Source organism: Oreochromis niloticus, linkage group LG7, assembly GCF_001858045.2.
Source record: "Oreochromis niloticus isolate F11D_XX linkage group LG7, O_niloticus_UMD_NMBU, whole genome shotgun sequence".
In the NCBI taxonomy this organism is placed as follows: Eukaryota; Metazoa; Chordata; class Actinopteri; order Cichliformes; family Cichlidae; genus Oreochromis; species Oreochromis niloticus.
This window is the reverse complement of record NC_031972.2, coordinates 35942840-35964582: the sequence shown is the minus strand read 5'-3', so window position 1 is coordinate 35964582 and position 21743 is coordinate 35942840. Positions and strand designations below refer to the sequence as shown.

General features: G+C 39.5%; 2 protein-coding genes across 3 annotated transcripts in view; one reads left to right on the top strand and one right to left on the bottom strand.

The window, feature by feature from the left end:
* The window catches only part of LOC100703853 (HLA class II histocompatibility antigen, DRB1-8 beta chain), a 222926-nt gene that overhangs the window by 129372 nt on the left and 71811 nt on the right, over nucleotides 1–21743 (bottom strand). The window lies entirely within an intron of this gene.
* On the top strand, nucleotides 20335–21555 carry LOC109202865 (uncharacterized). Of its 2 annotated transcripts, XM_025908537.1 has the most exons (3): nucleotides 20335–20442; nucleotides 20528–20810; nucleotides 20902–21555. In XM_025908537.1, exons 1-3 carry the CDS (start codon nucleotides 20351–20353, stop codon nucleotides 21547–21549), a joined length of 1023 nt encoding a protein of 340 aa, XP_025764322.1. In that variant the 5' UTR covers nucleotides 20335–20350; the 3' UTR covers nucleotides 21550–21555. The 2 variants fall into 2 exon arrangements, with proteins under 2 accessions (XP_025764322.1, XP_019216950.2); XM_019361405.2 differs by having other exon boundaries at nucleotides 20335–20810.

Sequence of the window (21743 nt, the reverse complement as noted above, 5' to 3'; positions counted from 1 at the left end):
TCAGACCGAATTCACAATAATACCCCCGTTGCCAGACCACTTAAACAATTGGCGTCACTTTTACCTGTGTGCATCAATCGTACCAGGTAAACCTTACTGCCCCGCTGACAATCACATAACAAAAGGTGCGGCTCCATTCGCACCCCGCTCACCCAATCGCGCTCAGCTTGGATTTTTATGATCCCCCGCTCAGGTTAAGACTCGCGTCCTCTCTCACAAGCCATCTGACTTCGGAAGCATGGACAGCTGGCTCTCACTCAGGTTAAATAATTTAACATTTAGGCCTAAATGTAACTCTTCTTTTCTACCGGAAAAAAAAAACCCTATGCAAGAGAGATTCCGATTTGGGGGCTATGCTTTCAGCCAAATCTATTTCTACCAGCTAAAAGCAGGTGAAAGTTTTGGTCCCCTCACACCGCGGATCACCTTTACTTTGTCTAACTGGGGTGTTTTGAGCCTCATCGCTACGCCCGAAGTGCAGAAGAGCCTGCGGGAAACGAGCTCGCAACAACCGAGAACCAGGGATCAACAACAACTCGCGTCGCTTTCCCTGTGTGCATATCACTCGGTAAGTGTTCATCTTCCTCTCTAACTACATTTTTGCATTTTCCTTTTTATCATTCTCTCAATCCTTTCATTTAAAAATATCACAGTGGTTTGTAACACATACAATACACCATCCGTCCATCCATTCGCTTCCGCTTACCCTTTTTCAGGCTCGTGCGGTGCGCTGGAGCCTATCCCACGTACAATACACTTTAAAAATATATATAAGATCCAGTTTAACTCCCGTCAAAGCTTATACATTACATCTCTACATCACCTATCATGCTCTCATCAGGTATCTCATATCATCTTGTTATTGTTATGTTATGCTCCTTTGATATTTTGCTAGTTTGCATGTTTTAAAACTCTTTTTGTTTTTCTTTATATTTAAGCCAGATGTGTTAACCTGATCGCTACGAAACACCAGCTCTGCATGGATTTTGACCGCTAGTGACCGGATGTTGTTTCCGGCCTGAGGTTGCCTGAAATGCCGTGAGGCTCGTTTGAAAGATTGCGCCCGAGACCTACTCCGCCTCCAAGGCGTGCCTACCTTTAGCTGCCACCAATGAGATATCAGAGCCGGGCTCCACATATCCAATCAGGAGCACGAGCAAGACAGCTTTTGCAGACTCTCCAGAAATATACAAGTCCTTACCAACTGCTCTGCAACCCAGTGTTTCTGGTCCCCTCACCAACATCGCTTTTTGAGATATTTTTTATGAACCACCAAAAAGAGACATTTTACCCCCCAGTACAGAAGACTGGATCTGAGGGCAGCAGCGGGGACAAATGATCGTAATGAAGCGACGGACATTTCATGGCCGGTCTTAGATAATCGTGAGTTATTGTGTCTTATGGTGAAAAGTGCATAGTTTTGCAAGAGGCATACAAGCACTGTAGAAAAAGTAATCGTAAAACTGTCTTTGTGAACACTCTGCTCCCTACGTTATGCTTTAAAATATGTGATACATGTAATGTGATCATCAAAGAACATGATTTTTTTTTAAACTTTTATTCTTATGCTTTTAAAGTTTCTCAGATTATCATAAAACACTTATTTGTATGTTATAATGTTTTTCTTACACCATGTGTAATTTTTATAAACACCTTGTTCATTGTATCAATGTGTAATTATGTATCTTTGATAAATAAATAAAATATTTAATCTTGTGTTTGTGTACTTTCTGGTGATTCAATAAAAAATTAGTCACATATCGCTCTGATAAACACAGATGTCTGAAAGAAATGTTTGATGGAAGAAAAGGAAACAAGTGTCTTGCTGCTAAACTTTTAAGTCACCAAGGTTTAAATGAGAAAATGCCACTAGGAAACTAGCAGCCCTAAGTCTTTATGTAAAACATGAAAAACTCCATATCAGTGATATCTACAAAGGTGTACTCATTTCTTTGTTATGGTACTTTACTGTTCCAATGAAACAAAAAGAAAATCTCATTTTAAAGTACATTTTTCAGCCATCCTGACCTATTTTCAGGGGCAAGAATGTTGATGTTAGACTGTGTTTTAAATCAGGTTTTGATCTTAAACTATCACAGCACTGATTTTACTGATTACAGTTGTAATTTCAATTAGAATTCCAAACTGGCTTTTCTCCAGTCAGTGTTATTGTGAAATTTAACTTGTTCTTTTGTGTATTTGCACATGGCCCATCAAAGGACCCCTTAGTAAGCTGTACAGCAGAAGTTTTCAATTCACTTTTGTCAGAAAACTTCACAGTATGAGAAGCACAGTTTCTCCAAATGTGTGCTTCTTTTTCAGTCAGCGTGCTTTTAGAGCATCTACATTAGCTCATGTAGTAAAAGTACAATCAGTAAGTGTACTTTAACATTTGAGATTCCGAGTGACTCTTGCTTAGATCATGTGAACAATTTCATCAACCTTTTTTGTATAATGCATCAAACCTGTTCAATTCAGTTTATTTTCAATTTATTTCAACTAATCTAGAGACAAGGAACTCCTTTTTAGCTTCTGTGATTCATTTACTTCTCACACCTTAATCTAGATGTTAGTGTTCTCAAAGTTAACATGTCTCATGTTACCATCATGTATTTCTAATACCCAGCCTCAGTCTATGCCCTATAGACTCTCACAAGGAAACATCATTGACCTAGATATTCACAAATTTCATCAGGAGATTCTTAAGGTATTAAGTTTTTTTGTTTGTTTTAATGTTTTACACAAAAAACTTCACATTTTTATATTTTTAAATGAAAGTGACATGGAAAGACATTTTTTCTTTAATGATGTTGCCCCCACATTCTCAAATACTAATTATTCTGGGATTTTATGGTCAAACTATGTGATTTTCCAAGTGTGTGTGTGTGTGTGTGTGTGTGTGTGTGTGTGGAGTAAAATGACCTTATGATGCTGTCACCGTGAATCATTCAGGATTAACAACACAAATTGTATCGATAGCAGAAACAGTCTTAAAACTTAATTAGTCTTATAATTCTCACACGTTACCACTAGTTTTACAAACACACTCTTCTTCAGCTCTGTTTATGTAGCTTTTATGAAACTGATTTTCCATAGTACAAGTAGCATTTAATTTTTCTTTGCTCTCCAGTATAAATGCAAGAATTTGCAGGCTTTATTGAAACTGTCACAATGTAACACTCACACTGTCAAAACAGGGTTGATCCATGTTTCTATGAGCACTGATTCATATATCAACAGCTCTTTTTTTTTTTCAAAGTAATGCAGAACAGGATCTCTGTGCCTCTAAAAAAAACCCAACCAAACTGGCAATCACCTTGTAGAGGAATTTCTTTCATTTATGTATTGATCACTTTGTTTATTGGTAATGCTTTTAGGTCACTGTTTTAGCATGTCTGCCCATACTCCATTTCAAACAGTTAGACAGATGGTGGGGGTCTGGTAAGGAAGTTGGGGGAAAGCAGACAACTCCACAGGAAGAGTCTTTTTGTCTTTTCTCCACTGTAAGAGATAGCAAGGGAGTGTGAAACTTTCTTTGGGGGAAAGACCAAAGGTGTGAAAACAGCTGTGTACTGCCTTTTGTTCCTGTAGGAGGTATTTAACTGAGAGCCATGCTCACCCTCTGCCCCAGCGATGGCAGTCCCTCACCAAGCTTGGTTTCTGTTCTTTGTCTTGATTAAAGAATGTTAGCTACCGCTCTTTGCTTGTCTGCAGGCTTTATTAAATGGAAAACTTCCACAACAACCTCTAAACAGTGGTTTATGGCTCTTTATCATCTGCAACACCATCTAACACTTGGATGTTAGATTCTTTTACCAGTCAGTGTTGTTAGCCCCAACCCCCAGGCTCCAGGTGTCTGAGCTCTAACCCTGGCTGCCAAATGTCCCCCTGAGGCCTTTGTGCCTTTTACCACCAGACTAAGTTTGTAGTCCTATCTACTAATATTATTTTATTTTTTATTATAGCACAAGGTTCAGTTAGGTTACTACTTTGACTTCCTCACTTTGAGCACATTTCTGACCCGATACTTTATCAAACCTTTACTCAAGTGTTTTTGACACTAGCAGCTGTACTTCTACTTAAGTAAAAATTGCCTGCACTTTTGCCACCTCAGGTGCCACTTTTCTGGAGTTTGTACAGCTTTTATATTTCAACGTTTTACGGGTTATCCTTGATCACAGTTCTAAAAAGTTAACTTTCTTGACATAAAAGTAGCCCAAACAAGACAAATATATGTCCAGTTCTTTTTTACTCCAAACCTACTGATCGGAAAACATTATGTGATGCTGGAAGTTTTCATCCTATCCACCTCCAAAACAAGTTTACCTGTAAGCCAACACATTAGACTTAAGCAAATTTGTGAAATTCCTGAACAATATGCTTTGTGCAGTAGCAGTAGTACTAGAACTAGTACTAGTAGTCCTAGTATTGTGCAGCAACCAGGCTTCAAGAGTGATCACTCTTCTGGCTTTCAAATGGTGACAACATGTCACAGTCTTAGCTGCAAATCAGAAATGTTGGTAAATTTAAAAAAGGAGTTTAAACATCAGCTTTTGACATAGACACAGACTTTATTAATGCCACACTCAGGAAATTCACATGTTACACATGATTTAGCTCACCTGCTAAATCCCCAGAGCAAAGTAGATGTCTTTCTGAAAGTGCTGTAACTAAGTTTAAGAATATAATCCACCCACTGTTATCATCTTCAATGCCCTGTACCAACACAGAGCAGAGCAGCTATCTGAACGCTACTCCAACAGAGGTCGATTATCTTGTTAATAATTTTACCTCCTCACTACGTACGACTCTGGATACTGTAGCTCCTGTGAAAACTAAGGCCTCAAATCCGAAGTACCTGACTCCGTGGTATAATTCTCAAACACGTAGCCTAAAGCAGATAACTCGTAAGCTGGAGAGGAAATGGCGTGTCACAAATTTAGAGGATCATCATTTAGCCTGGAGAAATAGTTTGCTGCTTTATAAGAAAGCCCTCCGCAAAGCCAGAACATCTTACTATTCGTCACTGATTGAAGAAAATAAGAACAACCCCAGGTTTCTCTTCAGCACTGTAGCCAGGCTGACAAACAGTCAGAGCTCTACTGAGCCAACAATCCCTTTAACGTTAACTAGTAATGACTTCATGAACTTCTTCACAAATAAAATTTTTATCATTAGAGAAAAAATTACCAATAATCATCCCACAGATGTAATATTATCTACAGCTACTTTTAGTACCATTGATGTTAAGTTAGACTCTTTTTCTCCAATTGATCTTTCTGAGTTAACTTCAATAATTAATTCCTCCAAACCATCAACGTGTCTTTTAGACCCCATTCCTACAAAACTGCTCAAAGAAGTCCTGCCATTAATTAATTCTTCAATCTTAAATATGATCAACCTATCTCTAATAATCGGCTATGTACCACAGGCCTTCAAGCTGGCTGTAGTTAAACCTTTACTTAAAAAGCATCTCTAGACCCAGCTGTCTTAGCTAATTATAGGCCAATCTCCAACCTTCCTTTCATATCAAACATCCTTGAAAGAGTAGTTGTCAAACAGCTAACAGATCATCTGCAGAGGAATGGCTTATTTGAAGAGTTTCAGTCAGGTTTCAGAGCTCATCACAGCACAGAAACAGCTTTAGTGAAGGTTACAAATGATCTTCTTATGGCCTCTGACAGTGGACTCATCTCTGTGCTTGTCCTGCTAGACCTCAGTGCAGCGTTCGATACTGTTGACCATAATATCCTATTAGAGCGATTAGAACATGCTGTAGGTATTACAGGTACTGCACTGCAGTGGTTTGCATCATATCTATCTAATAGACTCCAATTTGTTCAAGTAAATGGAGAGTCCTCTTCAGACACTAAGGTCAATTATGGTGTTCCACAGGGTTCAGTGCTAGGACCAATTCTGTTTACATTATACATGCTTCCCTTAGGCAGCATCATTAGAAGACATAGCATAAATTTTCACTGCTATGCAGATGACACGCAGCTCTATCTATCCATGAAGCCAGGTAACACACACCAATTAGTTAAACTGCAGGAATGTCTTAAAGACATAAAGACCTGGATGGCCGCTAACTTTCTGCTTCTTAATTCAGATCAAACTGAGGTTATTGTACTCGGCCCTGAAAATCTTAGAAATATGGTATCTAAGCAGATTCTTACTCTGGATGGCATTACCTTGGCCTCCAGTAATGCTGTGAGGAACGTTGGAGTCATTTTTGACCAGGACATGTCCTTCAATGCACATATTAAACAAATATGTAAGACTGCTTTCTTCCATTTGCGCAACATCTCTAAAGTTAGAAATATCCTGTCTCAGAGTGACGCTGAAAAACTAGTTCATGCATTTATTACTTCCAGGCTGGACTACTGTAATTCACTATTATCAGGATGTCCTAAAAACTCGCTGAAAAGCCTTCAGCTGATCCAAAATGCTGCAGCAAGGGTACTGACAGGGACTAGAAAGAGAGAGCATATTTCTCCTGTTTTGGCTTCCCTTCATTGGCTTCCTGTTAAATCCAGAATTGAATTCAAAATCCTGCTCCTCACATACAAGGTCTTAAATAATCAGGCCCCATCTTATCTTAATGACCTTGTAGTACCATATCACCCCATTAGAGCACTTCGCTCTCGCTCTGCAGGCTTACTTGTTGTTCCTAGAGTATTTAAAAGTAGAATGGGAGGCAGAGCCTTCAGTTTTCAGGCCCCTCTTCTGTGGAACCAGCTTCCAGTTTGGATTCGGGAGACAGACACTATCTCTACTTTCAAGATTAGGCTTAAAACTTTCCTTTTTGCTAAAGCATATAGTTAGGGCTGGACCAGGTGACCCTGAATCCTCCCTTAGTTATGCTGCAATAGACGTAGGCTGCCGGGGATTCCCATGATGCATTGAGTTTTTCCTTTCCAGTCACCTTTCTCACTCACTATGTGTTAATAGACCTCTCTGCATCGAATCATATCTGTTATTAATCTCTGTCTCTCTTCCACAGCATGTCTTTATCCTGTTTTCCTTCTTTCACCCCAACCGGTCGCAGCAGATGGCCCCGCCCCTCCCTGAGCCTGGTTCTGCCGGAGGTTTCTTCCTGTTAAAAGGGAGTTTTTCCTTCCCACTGTCGCCAAAGTGCTTGCTCATAGGGGGTCATATGATTGTTGGGTTTTTCTCTGTATTTATTATTGTGCTATCTACTGTACAATATAAAGCGCCTTGAGGCGACTTTTGTTGTGATTTGGCGCTATATAAATAAAATTGAATTGAATTGAATAACCCCATCAGCATCATTAGCCTGAGTGTTGATCCTCCAGGTGAGCGAGTGAAGTTGTGTGTGTGTGATCAGAGGTGAAGCTGCTTTCTACAAAGTCTCAACAACAACATCTTTAGAAACAAACATCAACAACCAGGAAGAGTCTAAAAGCACTGAATATGAAACAGACCATTTACCATACCCAACACTGAGCTCCTGCACAGTCAGATGGAGTGAAACATAAGGTCCCAGTGGTGTTCTGTTGGATTTAGCAGGTGAGCGTTGTTGCCAGTCAAAACTTTCTTGGAAAAGCATTGCAAGAATCAATCTCGTTATTTGTTTTACCCCGTTCAAATCTATTGGTTTCATTACATCAAATAAATTGTTTGTGGAAAACCGTTGCATCAAATAAAACTTTCTTGGAAAAGGATTGCAAGAATCAATCTCAATATTTGTTTTACCCCATTCAAATCTATTGGTTTATATACCTGAAATAAAACTTTTTTGGAAAACCGTTACATCAAATAAAACTTTCTTGGAAAAACTTTGCAAGAATCAATGTAATTATTTGTTTTACCCCGTTTAAATCTATTGGTTTCATTACATCAAATAAAATAATTTTGGAAACTCATTACATCAAATAAAACTTTCTTGGAAAAACTTTATAAGAATCAATGTAATTATTTGTTTTACTTGAAATAAAACTTTTTGGAAAACCGTTACATGAAATAAAACTGTGATCAAGGATAACCCGTAAAACGTTGAAATATAAAAGCTGTACAAACTCCAGAAAAGTGGCACCTGAGGTGGCAAAAGTGCAGGCAATTTTTACTTAAGTAGAAGTACAGCTGCTAGTGTCAAAAACACTTGAGTAAAGGTTTGATAAAGTATCGGGTCAGAAATGTGCTCAAAGTGAGGAAGTCAAAGTAGTAACCTAACTGAACCTTGTGCTATAATAAAAAATAAAATAATATTAGTAGATAGGACTACAAACTTAGTCTGGTGGTAAAAGGCACAAAGGCCTCAGGGGGACATTTGGCAGCCAGGGTTAGAGCTCAGACACCTGGAGCCTGGGGGTTGGGGCTAACAACACTGACTGGTAAAAGAATCTAACATCCAAGTGTTAGATGGTGTTGCAGATGATAAAGAGCCATAAACCACTGTTTAGAGGTTGTTGTGGAAGTTTTCCATTTAATAAAGCCTGCAGACAAGCAAAGAGCGGTAGCTAACATTCTTTAATCAAGACAAAGAACAGAAACCAAGCTTGGTGAGGGACTGCCATCGCTGGGGCAGACGGTGAGCATGGCTCTCAGTTAAATACCTCCTACAGGAACAAAAGGCAGTACACAGCTGTTTTCACACCTTTGGTCTTTCCCCCAAAGAAAGTTTCACACTCCCTTGCTATCTCTTACAGTGGAGAAAAGACAAAAAGACTCTTCCTGTGGAGTTGTCTGCTTCCCCCCAACTTCCTTACCAGACCCCCACCATCTGTCTAACTGTTTGAAATGGAGTATGGGCAGACATGCTAAAACAGTGACCTAAAAGCATTACCAATAAACAAAGTGATCAATACATAAATGAAAGAAATTCCTCTACAAGGTGATTGCCAGTTTGGTTGGGTTTTTTTAGAGGCACAGAGATCCTGTTCTGCATTACTTTGAAAAAAAAAAAAGAGCTGTTGATATATGAATCAGTGCTCATAGAAACATGGATCAACCCTGTTTTGACAGTGTGAGTGTTACATTGTGACAGTTTCAATAAAGCCTGCAAATTCTTGCATTTATACTGGAGAGCAAAGAAAAATTAAATGCTACTTGTACTATGGAAAATCAGTTTCATAAAAGCTACATAAACAGAGCTGAAGAAGACTGTGCTTGTAAAACTAGTGGTAACGTGTGAGAATTATAAGACTAATTAAGTTTTAAGACTGTTTCTGCTATCGATACAATTTGTGTTGTTAATCCTGAATGATTCACGGTGACAGCATCATAAGGTCATTTTACTCCACACACACACACACACACACACACACACACACACACTTGGAAAATCACATAGTTTGACCATAAAATCCCAGAATAATTAGTATTTGAGAATGTGGGAGCAACATCATTAAAGAAAAAATGTCTTTCCATGTCACTTTCATTTAAAAATATAAAAATGTGAAGTTTTTTGTGTAAAACATTAAAACAAACAAAAAAACTTAATACCTTAAGAATCTCCTGATGAAATTTGTGAATATCTAGGTCAATGATGTTTCCTTGTGAGAGTCTATAGGGCATAGACTGAGGCTGGGTATTAGAAATACATGATGGTAACATGAGACATGTTAACTTTGAGAACACTAACATCTAGATTAAGGTGTGAGAAGTAAATGCATCACAGAAGCTAAAAAGGAGTTCCTTGTCTCTAGATTAGTTGAAATAAATTGAAAATAAACTGAATTGAACAGGTTTGATGCATTATACAAAAAAGGTTGATGAAATTGTTCACATGATCTAAGCAAGAGTCACTCGGAATCTCAAATGTTAAAGTACACTTACTGATTGTACTTTTACTACATGAGCTAATGTAGATGCTCTAAAAGCACGCTGACTGAAAAAGAAGCACACATTTGGAGAAACTGTGCTTCTCATACTGTGAAGTTTTCTGACAAAAGTGAATTGAAAACTTCTGCTGTACAGCTTACTAAGGGGTCCTTTGATGGGCCATGTGCAAATACACAAAAGAACAAGTTAAATTTCACAATAACACTGACTGGAGAAAAGCCAGTTTGGGATTCTAATTGAAATTACAACTGTAATCAGTAAAATCAGTGCTGTGATAGTTTAAGATCAAAACCTGATTTAAAACACAGTCTAACATCAACATTCTTGCCCCTGAAAATAGGCCAGGATGGCTGAAAAATGTACTTTAAAATGAGATTTTCTTTTTGTTTCATTGGAACAGTAAAGTACCATAACAAAGAAATGAGTACACCTTTGTAGATATCACTGATATGGAGTTTTTCATGTTTTACATAAAGACATAGGGCTGCTAGTTTCCTAGTGGCAATTTCTCATTTAAACCTTGGTGACTTAAAAGTTTAGCAGCAAGACACTTGTTTCCTTTTCTTCCATCAAACATTTCTTTCAGACATCTGTGTTTATCAGAGCGATATGTGACTAATTTTTTATTGAATCACCAGAAAGTACACAAACACAAGATTAAATATTTTATTTATTTATCAAAGATACATAATTACACATTGATACAATGAACAAGGTGTTTATAAAAATTACACATGGTGTAAGAAAAACATTATAACATACAAATAAGTGTTTTATGATAATCTGAGAAACTTTAAAAGCATAAGAATAAAAGTTTAAAAAAAAAAACATGTTCTTTGATGATCACATTACATGTATCACATATTTTAAAGCATAACGTAGGGAGCAGAGTGTTCACAAAGACAGTTTTACGATTACTTTTTCTACAGTGCTTGTATGCCTCTTGCAAAACTATGCACTTTTCACCATAAGACACAATAACTCACGATTATCTAAGACCGGCCATGAAATGTCCGTCGCTTCATTACGATCATTTGTCCCCGCTGCTGCCCTCAGATCCAGTCTTCTGTACTGGGGGGTAAAATGTCTCTTTTTGGTGGTTCATAAAAAATATCTCAAAAAGCGATGTTGGTGAGGGGACCAGAAACACTGGGTTGCAGAGCAGTTGGTAAGGACTTGTATATTTCTGGAGAGTCTGCAAAAGCTGTCTTGCTCGTGCTCCTGATTGGATATGTGGAGCCCGGCTCTGATATCTCATTGGTGGCAGCTAAAGGTAGGCACGCCTTGGAGGCGGAGTAGGTCTCGGGCGCAATCTTTCAAACGAGCCTCACAGCATTTCAGGCAACCTCAGGCCGGAAACAACATCCGGTCACTAGCGGTCAAAATCCATGCAGAGCTGGTGTTTCGTAGCGATCAGGTTAACACATCTGGCTTAAATATAAAGAAAAACAAAAAGAGTTTTAAAACATGCAAACTAGCAAAATATCAAAGGAGCATAACATAACAATAACAAGATGATATGAGATACCTGATGAGAAAATGATAGGTGATGTAGAGATGTAATGTATAAGCTTTGACGGGAGTTAAACTGGATCTTATATATATTTTTAAAGTGTATTGTACGTGGGATAGGCTCCAGCGCACCGCGCGAGCCTGAAAAAAGGGTAAGCGGAAGCGAATGGATGGACGGATGGTGTATTGTATGTGTTACAAACCACTGTGATATTTTTTAAATGAAAGGATTGAGAGAATGGTAAAAAGGAAAATGCAAAAATGTAGTTAGAGAGGAAGATGAACACTTACCGAGTGATATGCACATAGGGAAAGCGACGCGAGTTGTTGTTGATCCCTGGTTCGCGGTTGTTGCGAGCTCGTTTCCCGCAGGCTCTTCTGCACTTCGGGCGTAGCGATGAGGCTCAAAACACCCCAGTTAGACAAAGTAAAGGTGATCCGCGGTGTGAGGGGACCAAAACTTTCACCTGCTTTTAGCTGGTAGAAATAGATTTGGCTGAAAGCATAGCCCCCAAATCGGAATCTCTCTTGCATAGGGTTTTTTTTTTCCGGTAGAAAAGAAGAGTTACATTTAGGCCTAAATGTTAAATTATTTAACCTGAGTGAGAGCCAGCTGTCCATGCTTCCGAAGTCAGATGGCTTGTGAGAGAGGACGCGAGTCTTAACCTGAGCGGGGGGATCATAAAAATCCAAGCTGAGCGCGATTGGGTGAGCGGGGTGCGAATGGAGCCGCACCTTTTGTTATGTGATTGTCAGCGGGGCAGTAAGGTTTACCTGGTACGATTGATGCACACAGGTAAAAGTGACGCCAATTGTTTAAGTGGTCTGGCAACGGGGGTATTATTGTGAATTCGGTCTGAGTACCGCTAATTGTTTTAGTGGTCTGGCGAAGGGGGGTATTATTGTGAATTCGGTCTGAGTACCGCTAATTGTTTTAGTGGTCTGGCGAAGGGGGTATTATTGTGAATTCGGTCTGAGTGGCGGCAGGGCAGTAAGGTTTACCTGGGAGGCGGAGTTGGTCTCGGGCGCAACCTTTCAAACGAGGTAAGCAGCATTCGGGGATGAGCCGGGGAAGGAACAAGAAGGAAAAAGATGCTGCTCTGGCAGCGGTTCGGTGCGAGTAAGAGCGATGTAGGACTTAGACTCTGAGCGGAATTTGAGAAAAAATGCCTAAGGATTTGGTTTCAGGATTTTGCCCTGTTATCGAATATAAGGCTTGGGGATAGGAGGTTGACTACAGGTTATTTCTAGGGGTTTTTTGTTTTGCGTATTTTGGAGAAAAAACGCGGAGAGTTTTTGAGGAGTTTCTCGCTGCTTATTTGCCTAAGGATCGCGAGTAAGAACTTAGACACGGAGCTAGTGATAGGGCTGTTTTTTGAAGAAAAAAGACTAAGGATTTGGTTTCAGGATTTTCCCTGTTATCGAATATAAGGCTTGGGGATAGGAGGTTGCCTAGAGGTTATTTCTAGGGGTTTTGGAGAAAAAACGCGGAGGGTTTTTGAGGAGTTTCTCCCTGATTATTTGCCTAAGGATCGGGTGGGACCCGCGGAGATCGCGAGTGTTTTTTTGTGACTCTGAGTTTGATTTTAAATTTCTTTGTTCGGATAAAACAAATGCATATAAATTGAAATAAACTTTTCCCACAAGGCATGCACCCTGTATGTCTGGCCATACTGAACGTTACAAAAGCACAAGTTTAACTAAGCACATTTATACTGGTTTAACACATTTTCACCCATAAACACGGTCCCAGAGACACAGGCCCGGTCCCGAGTCAGGCGCGCGCACGTGCGCGCCTAGACACACAGGCGCGCTCGTGCGCGCACTGTGCACTCATGCGATGTCATGCGCTGACCCACCACCAGATGGCGTTTCTTAAGGGAAAAAAGGAAAAAGTTTTTTAATGGATTAAAAAATAAAAGAATGCTATTTGATATAAAAACTTTGTAAAATAATCAATTAGTTCTTTTTGGGGGGAAGAAAAGCAATGAACTAGCATATTTTGGATGAATATCATAATTTTATGAAAATCATAATTTTTATGAATATCATAATTTAATTAATATCATAATTTAATTACTTCCTGAGCTCATGAATAATTCATTAGAACCTAACACTCAAAAAGCTCATGAATATTTTTGACAGAAGGTGTTGTAAGATTTTATGTTTTATGTGTTTTTATTCGTTGTTTTTCATTAACAAGCATATCATGAAGTGTTCATATATTTCACAAGATTTGCTGAACTTTTCCACTGTTGTGCAAGCTGACAGTTAACTCTACAACACAAATAAGTTAAACAGGAAACAGATGCAGCACCCAAACCACAAGAGTTCAAAAGTGCACCACGTTTCCTTAAAAGAAGTAGCCAGACACACATGTGACTCACACACTCCCACACACACAACCATTGGATTAGAGGAACTTGTAAAAGAGGAAATGTGATGTACTTGCATACGCGATGTAACCTATAAATAAAGAACTGTGCCTGCACTCAGGGTGTGGGTCTCGCCAGAGTCCTCACCCGTGCATGGGGCCTCGCCAGAGTCCTCACCCGTGCACGTTGCTGTTATTATATTCAAACCGTCTGAGTGTCTTTATTCAACCTGAAGAATGTCTTATTAAAAATAAACTCTTGACAGAAGGGGTATAATATCCCTCTCTCCAGTACCTCACCTCAGTAAGACCATGTGAAAATAAAACAGTGTGAGTTGTTTAGTGTGTAGTTGCTCACGATAAACACATTCTGAATGACAGCCAGGGAAATACAGTACAACAAAACAGTGTCTAGTCTTTGTGCACATATGGATCAGTCCCTCTTATTACCATTATTTCCCCCTAAGGTGTTGCCAAACGCACCAAGTTAATGAAAAAGCTGCAGCAACACACAAAGAAATTTAGCTTTTACACTTTGCTACACATTTCGCCGATAAGAAAACTTTTAGTTAGATATTTGTTGTAAATGAAATACAGTTACAGTCTGCCATGGAGGTTGGTCATTTCAACGATATGGTGCATGATCTCATCAGTCAGGAACAACCTGAAGTTGGAGAGTGGGTCAGAAATTCGGGCGACGGCGTAGTGGGTCGGTCCCGGAATAAGCCCTGTGGGTGCTGTGACGTAGCGGAGCGTCTCGGTGTTTGTCGGGGACCATTTCTTGCCGTTTTTGGAGGTCCACGCCGCTGCTTCCTCGTGCGTCCCTCCCTCGTTCTCATCTCCAGAAGAAAAATCAGAAGACGACTCCTGCTGATCGGTGTGGAGAGACGAATCCTCCGTGTCATCCCTGGAATCAGAGTCACTCTCGGCGGGTGAAGAGGAGAGATCCTCGCTGTCGGAGCGCATTAGGATGTCCACTGCTTCCTCGGTGTTGTAATATCGTGCCATCAGGAAAATGCCTGCTCCCGCGCTACGGCTTATTCTTATAACCTCTGCTGCAGTGCACCTGCATAAACAAGCTGAGCTTGAAGACAAAATAAAGTCTAATTTGGTTTTTGTTCTCGTTTTCATGTTAGATTTGTTTGTATTGCAGGGTGGACTTCAAAGAGGAAAGGCTTCTGATTTTAGACATAAACATACTTTTATCTAAAGTTAGAAAGAGACACAGACACATTTTTTTTCTTTTTTTAAGGCAAAAAGACTGTAGCGGGCCAGGGCTGTAAAGCCAAGTAAAGCCAAGTGTGTTACAAAAGCTTTTATAATTTGTCTTGCCAAAATTGCAGAAAATAACCCCATTTAAGCTGGGTCGACAGCCACCCCCAATTTTTGCATGATTGCAGCTGCTAGCTACAAGCTAGCTAGCTATCCGGCGCGACGTTAGAACTGGTTACCAGCAACCGACCATCACAGTCGGGAATGCAAGTTAGGCAAAAAGCCGTATTTTACCAGTATACTAACTAGCTAGCGTTACCACGATGCATCGGTGGTGGATACAGCTAGCTAGCATAAGTTCATAGTTCATAACATTCATAGTATAACTCCGTGCTCCGCTTCGTTTGAATTTTTCTGGTGAGCTTGCGGTTTCTAGACACAAGCTTGTGTTTGTGCACGCACGTTTGTCTCTGTCTCTCTTCATATAAATATCTGTGTGTTATGTGTTTGTACACCGAGCGCAAAAGATAATTATTAATGTGCATGATTTAGAGACAGAAATAACCCGCCAGCATATAAGATCAATGACATAAGACTAATTCCTTCAATTGACTTTCAGGCGCGGCTCGGAAAAATGTGCATTTTCTGAAGAAATTTTAATTTTAACAGCAAAAAATTGACCCTATGCCAAACTTAGTCGCTAATGGCTGCTCTGTAGACTGTTTGGTAAACCTAAATCAAATTATAGTACTAGCTTTTTACAAGGATGTGTATGTCATGTTACGTATTTCTTGGTTTTTCTATGTTATGTGTTTTATAGAGAAGTAACATTATTCTTTTTTTTCTGTATGCTTTCAGAACCACAGATCGCTCCATCCATTCCATGGCTGAAGCATACATTTTCATTTAATCTGAACAGGTATCATTTTGCATTTACACTGCACATCCTTTTTAAACATTTCATAATAATCTAGACCCTCCCTCATTATCCTCTCATTCACCTTGCTGATGTGTTGCCACTATTGTGTGCAATAATTGCTCTCTCAGCTTCACCCAGGTGTGTGCTCAGTGCTGGTTGTGTAGGGAGATGTGCCCCATTTCCCCTTTTCTAGTCTTCGTAATTGAAAAGCACTCTGAAAATCACTTTTGTAGTAGTAAGTAATATTGCTATTGCATTAGTTACATCCGTTGTGTGAGTTAGTAAGAGATCCTTGTCCACTAATTTCCTCTGTCCAGTTATAAATGCAGCAACATTTTCTATGGAGGGCAAAGGGAACATTTCATTTTGATTGTGTCCTGTTATTTTGGAGTGTAACTACTTAACGAGTAACTGAAGCCTAACAACTTGTTTTGCTTAGAAACTGTTATAATGGGTTTTTACAATGCAATCTTTCAGTTTTGGGCAGTTTTTGACATTTCTGTGTAAACTTGTTAAATTCTACCCTTTTTGGTCTAACTCTTACACATGGTTTACATTGGCCACAGGAACACTTCGAAGTGGTGCGCTTAGGAAAATCATACACTGACCTTCGAATTCAGGAGGAAAGAGGTTGTGGATAAGAAGCCTGACATCAAGAACCTCTTGGAAAGATGGCCAGGTCTATTTCAGATGGAAGAGGTATAACTTTAACTTTTTTGTACTAATGCCTTTTATCATAGTTTGGAAATGGGAAAAATATGTTTTGACTTTTTCTTGTTGGAAGTTGGTCTTTAAAAAAATGTATTGTGCACTGTCTACTCATGTACAGATTAATGCAGAGTTTCTGCGGGTTACTGCAGTTCCCCTGCTAACCAGATTCATGGCCCAGCTGGACAAGCACTCCCCACAGCTACTTAAAATAATCAGAAAGAAAGGAGGGACAACCAAAGCAAAAACTGCTATAATCCTAGAGTTTCTTAACTATTAACATGACAGTTAGCATTTTAACCCCTGTATCTAATGAGAATTTGTATCCTGTTACAGTTTTATTTTGGTAACGTCAGTGATTATGGCTGTGACCTTTTAAAATGTTGAAAGGAAGTGTTTGCTTTGTCCTTGAATGAATGAAGAGATTTATTGTCATTATACAAGTACAGAGCACAACTACAACAAAATTTATTTTGGAGACACATTTTCACTCTCACTCGCCAGATACACATACATACATGTATACGTATAAACTTTTATTTAGGGACAAGAAAGCATATGCCGCTTTTCCACCGACAGAACACGGTGTGGCTCAGTTCACTTTAGCCCCCTGCGGACGCTTTTCCACCGCCTTTACACCTCATTGGCCCGGGTGTGTGTGGTGCCCACGTGATGTGATATAGAAGTGCTCCCACAAAAGGCTTTAAAAAAAACTCCCAGCAACCATACTCCATTGACTTTGGACCATGGCGACTTCCTCCACAAGAACCAAAAATCAAACCAATCAAAATGAACCACAGACAGAGCAAAGTACAAAAACACACATATATCGCGATTGTTGTTGTTCTTCGGGCTGTGACGTTGCGGACAAAGACTTTTGCGCGCGACTTTTCATAGCCAGATGGGTTCGCCCCTGTTCCCAGTTACGTCCGCTTTATGTTTCCACCGCAACAAGCGAGTTCATCCGCGCTAAACTGAACTGCTCTCAAGCGCACCGTGCCGATTTGTGGGTGGAAAAGGGGCATTAGTCACCTCATGAGGATAGAGAGGTGAAAAAAAATTCCTTTCACGCAGCATACTCTCCATATTGCATAGTAACAATTTTAACTGTTCCTGCAGGATGCTGATGCTGACATTAGGAGGGAGTGTATACTTAAATCTCTCATTATCTACCTTGGAGAACGTGTTGAGGACTTGATAAAAGAATACATGGTATGTCCATATCTGTTCTGTCTCTACATGAGATGCAGTCTCTTGATGTAAATTTGACAACTCTGCTATTAAATGCAGTGATTAATGTAGAACAGCAACGATTAATCAACTCATCAAGTTAATATCTTAGGGTTCTGTATTGTTTTCTTTTTTTTCTTGGGCTTTGTGGAACGTTTATGAAAATGTTCCACCATTGGTTTAATTTAATCATTATGCAATTCACAATCTGATTAGTCAAATAATTGTTCTAATAGTCTGTGACCAAACAACTATCAAAATAGTAGTTTATTATGGTCAAAGATTTATCAGGTGTGCCAGACTTCAGTTCTTCACTTGTACATTTTGTTCCATATTTTACCTCAAGATATCCCAGAAGGATGAAGCTGAGGAAGAGCTGCAGAGTACCACCATGGCACTCTTCGTCTTCAGGGACAACTCAAGCCTCCTACATCAGCCTCGAGACATCGGGATAATCATTGATGATGCAGAAGTCCTGAATGAGTTGCCTTCTGTGGCAGCTGGAGTGGCAATGGTCTTTGGACTCTGTTATGCTCTTAATATGGAATATCCACGAGGATTCAGGTTCACCTTTGAGGCTCTTCAAAAGATTATGATGGAGCTTGACTTTAACAAGATGACCTCTAAGATTCGCAAACTTAATTGTGAACTTAACACTGCACAGTAGTGTGTTTGCATGCATGTGTGCATGTGTATGTGCACATGCATGTGCATGTGTGCTTGGTTATTTTGCTTGGTTGGCCTGCAGTGGTATTCTACATTCAAAAATTATTAGAACACCCATTTGAAAGGGAGATTTAAGTTGATTTCATTGATACATGTGTAGATTTTTTTGTTTTACATTGTACAGGCACAGTGCACATATAAACATTTTTGAGTACTTGCAAATTGGTTTAAAAAGAGTTTTTATAATGGTTTTATGCCAGTTTTAGACAGGTTGCAGGTTTTATACCAGTTCTAAAAAGATTGCAGGTTTTATACTGGTTTTCAAAAGAGTGCAGGTTTTATACTGGTTTTCAAAAGAGTGCAGGTTTTATACTGGTTTTCAAAAGAGTGCAGGTTTTATACTGGTTTTCAAAAGAGTGCAGGTTTTATAAAACAAACATTTCTCTAATCATTTCAATATTCAAATAATAGTTTGCAAAACCTTGTAGCTGTAAGATTATGTACTGCAGAAGAGACAGGTTGTCTAGGGGATAAGCAGAGTTAGAAGATTACCGGGAAGGATCTGGCCTCGTGAAGAAGATGTCCTTTTAAAATGTGTCAACAGTTTCCAACAGAACAAGTGTGTTTTTGAAACTCATGTATGTACTATATCATCATGACGCATGAGGGGGTGTCATTAAAATTGCCCTGATGGAATAAAATCCTTTATTGTGCAGTTTTGGGGCGAGATTTACAGCTGATGTTGCAGTGTACATCTCCCACGTGTGTTCATTAAAAATCATTGTTTGACCGACTCTCCTGGACCAATTGTTGTTTTTGTGCTCTCCTTCAATATCTGAACCCGGATTTAACACTAGGAAATGTATTCTCATTAACTGGGTTAAGGATAAACCTCCCTCTGTGACTTTGTGGTACAGGGAATTATTTAAATTTATTCCTCACAAAAGAACTTGCTGCTGTTTTAGGAGGAAATGAGGATCTGTTTCTCAATGTTTGGTCCCCCTTGCTTATTTATTTGCTGAATGATCTATCTGGTTTGTTTGTTTCTTCTTTCTGTTTTTATTTCTTCTTTCTTTTCCCTTTCCCCCATATGTGTATTTGCACAGGTACACTGTAAAATCTAATTAGTTCCCAGAACTCAAAAAAATTATGGAAACTCGTTGCCTCAAAAAAATTGAGTAAAGCTTAGCTAAAAATGACTAAGTTAGGACAACTTATTTACTTTGAGTACTCTGTACAAGCTCATTTGTTCCCAGAACTCAAAAAAATTGGATCAAGTTTACATAAGATGACCAAGTTAGGGCAACTTACTCATTTTGAGTACACTGTACAGCCGTGTTAGTTCCCAAAACTCAAAAAAATTATGGAAACTCATTGCCTCAAAAAAACTAAGTAAAGCTTAGCTAAAAATGACTAAGTTAGGACAACTTATACATTGCAAGTCTGCAGCATTACAGTTTTTTCTGAATGCTTAAACCCTAACTGTGATTCTTATAGCACAATTTCTAAAACTATTAATACTTATAGCAAAACCACTCACTGAGTTTGCAAAACTAAAAGCACAAACACTGCTTTGCACTCAGTTTGCCATTTTGTAACACACACTTTGCAAACCTGTAGGCACAATTCACTGCACAACACTCTTTTTGCAGAACTTTAAACACAACTCACTGCTTACACTTAATTACCTAATTTCCAACACACTCCTAGCAAAATTATACACATGTATGGCTATCATTAACACTATTTTGCCAACTGTCTGGCACACTTTCACATGTGAAAACTGTTTTAGATAATTAGTCCACTTTGCAATCAGCCTAAGCACTATAAACAGGCCACAGGTAAGCTGTCTATGTGGAGTACAATGGAAGGAGCAGCAAGAGTGAGAAGAGTGAGAATCAGAGGACCATGTCATCAACCATGGGATGACCCTGAGGGAAGCTGGCCAACGGGTTCAGCCTAAACTGAGCCGCTACACTGTGGCAGGCATCATTAGGACATTTCGAAATGAGAATCGGTAAGTACTTTGTAGCACTGCCATACTCTAATGAGAAACACAACAGTACCATACATGCAAAAATACTGAAATTGTTACTTTACAGAATTGCTAGACGTCCAGATGTTGGGGGCAGAGGCAGAATGTTCACTCCAGAGCAAGAGACCCATATAGTGAACATGGTGATTGCCAATAACGCAATAAGACTGCGCGAAATACAGCAGCGCATAATTGATAATGACACCATCTTTCAAAATATACACAGTGCAAGCATTTCTGCACTAAGTTGTGTACTTGCACGCCACAGAATAAGAATGAAGCAAATTTACAGAGTTCCTTTCGAGAGAAACACAGAACGTGTAAAGCAACTGCGATATGACTATGTGCAGGTAAGCTAGTGTCATTGGTTCTGAATTTGGAAGTGCATACTGTAGTGCTGTGCATGGGCCTGATGTGTTGCATTTGTTTTGTCTTGTCCAGAGAGTGATGGAACTAGAAGCAGATGCAATGGGACATGAGCTACTTTTTGTGGATGAGGCCGGTTTTAACCTCAGTAAAACCAGGAGACGTGGCAGGAACATCATTGGACACCGTGCCATCATCAATGTCCCAGAACAATGTGGTGGTAACATAACCATGTGTGCAGCTATAAGCCAAAATGGTGTTGTTCACCATCATGCAACCATAGGCCCATACAACACTGCACACATTATTGCATTCCTGGACACCTTGCATGACATGCTCACTGTTCAGAGACCAGAGCAGACCCGATATATCATCATATGGGACAATGTTAGTTTCCATAGGGCTGCTTTGGTCCGCAACTGGTTTACAGACCACCCATCCTTCATGGCACTCAACCTCCCTCCATACTCTCCATTCTTAAATCCCATCGAGGAGTTCTTCTCTGCCTGGTGCTGGAAAGTGTACAACCGTCATCCTCATCAACAGGTAGCCCTTTTACAGGCAATGGAGGAGGCATGTGGAGATACTGACCAGGCATCATGTCAGGCCTGGATACGGCATTCAAGGAGATATTTTCCCCGGTGCCTTGGACTGGAGGATATCGCATGCGATGTGGACGAAATTTTGTGGCCGGACCCAGAAAGACGACATGATGTAGGCTGATTGTCTTTTTTTCCTTTTTTTTGTGAAATTCCTATTTTGTGTTCTGACTTTGTCTTGGTTTTGATGAGTGTGAATAAACACCATTACTTGAAGTTTGGATCCTTGTATGTTTACATGACACTATGAGAAAAGTGTGACCTCAAATTGACATCTGTACACAGAGAATGCAAAAGCCAGATGTGTTTTGTATTCAT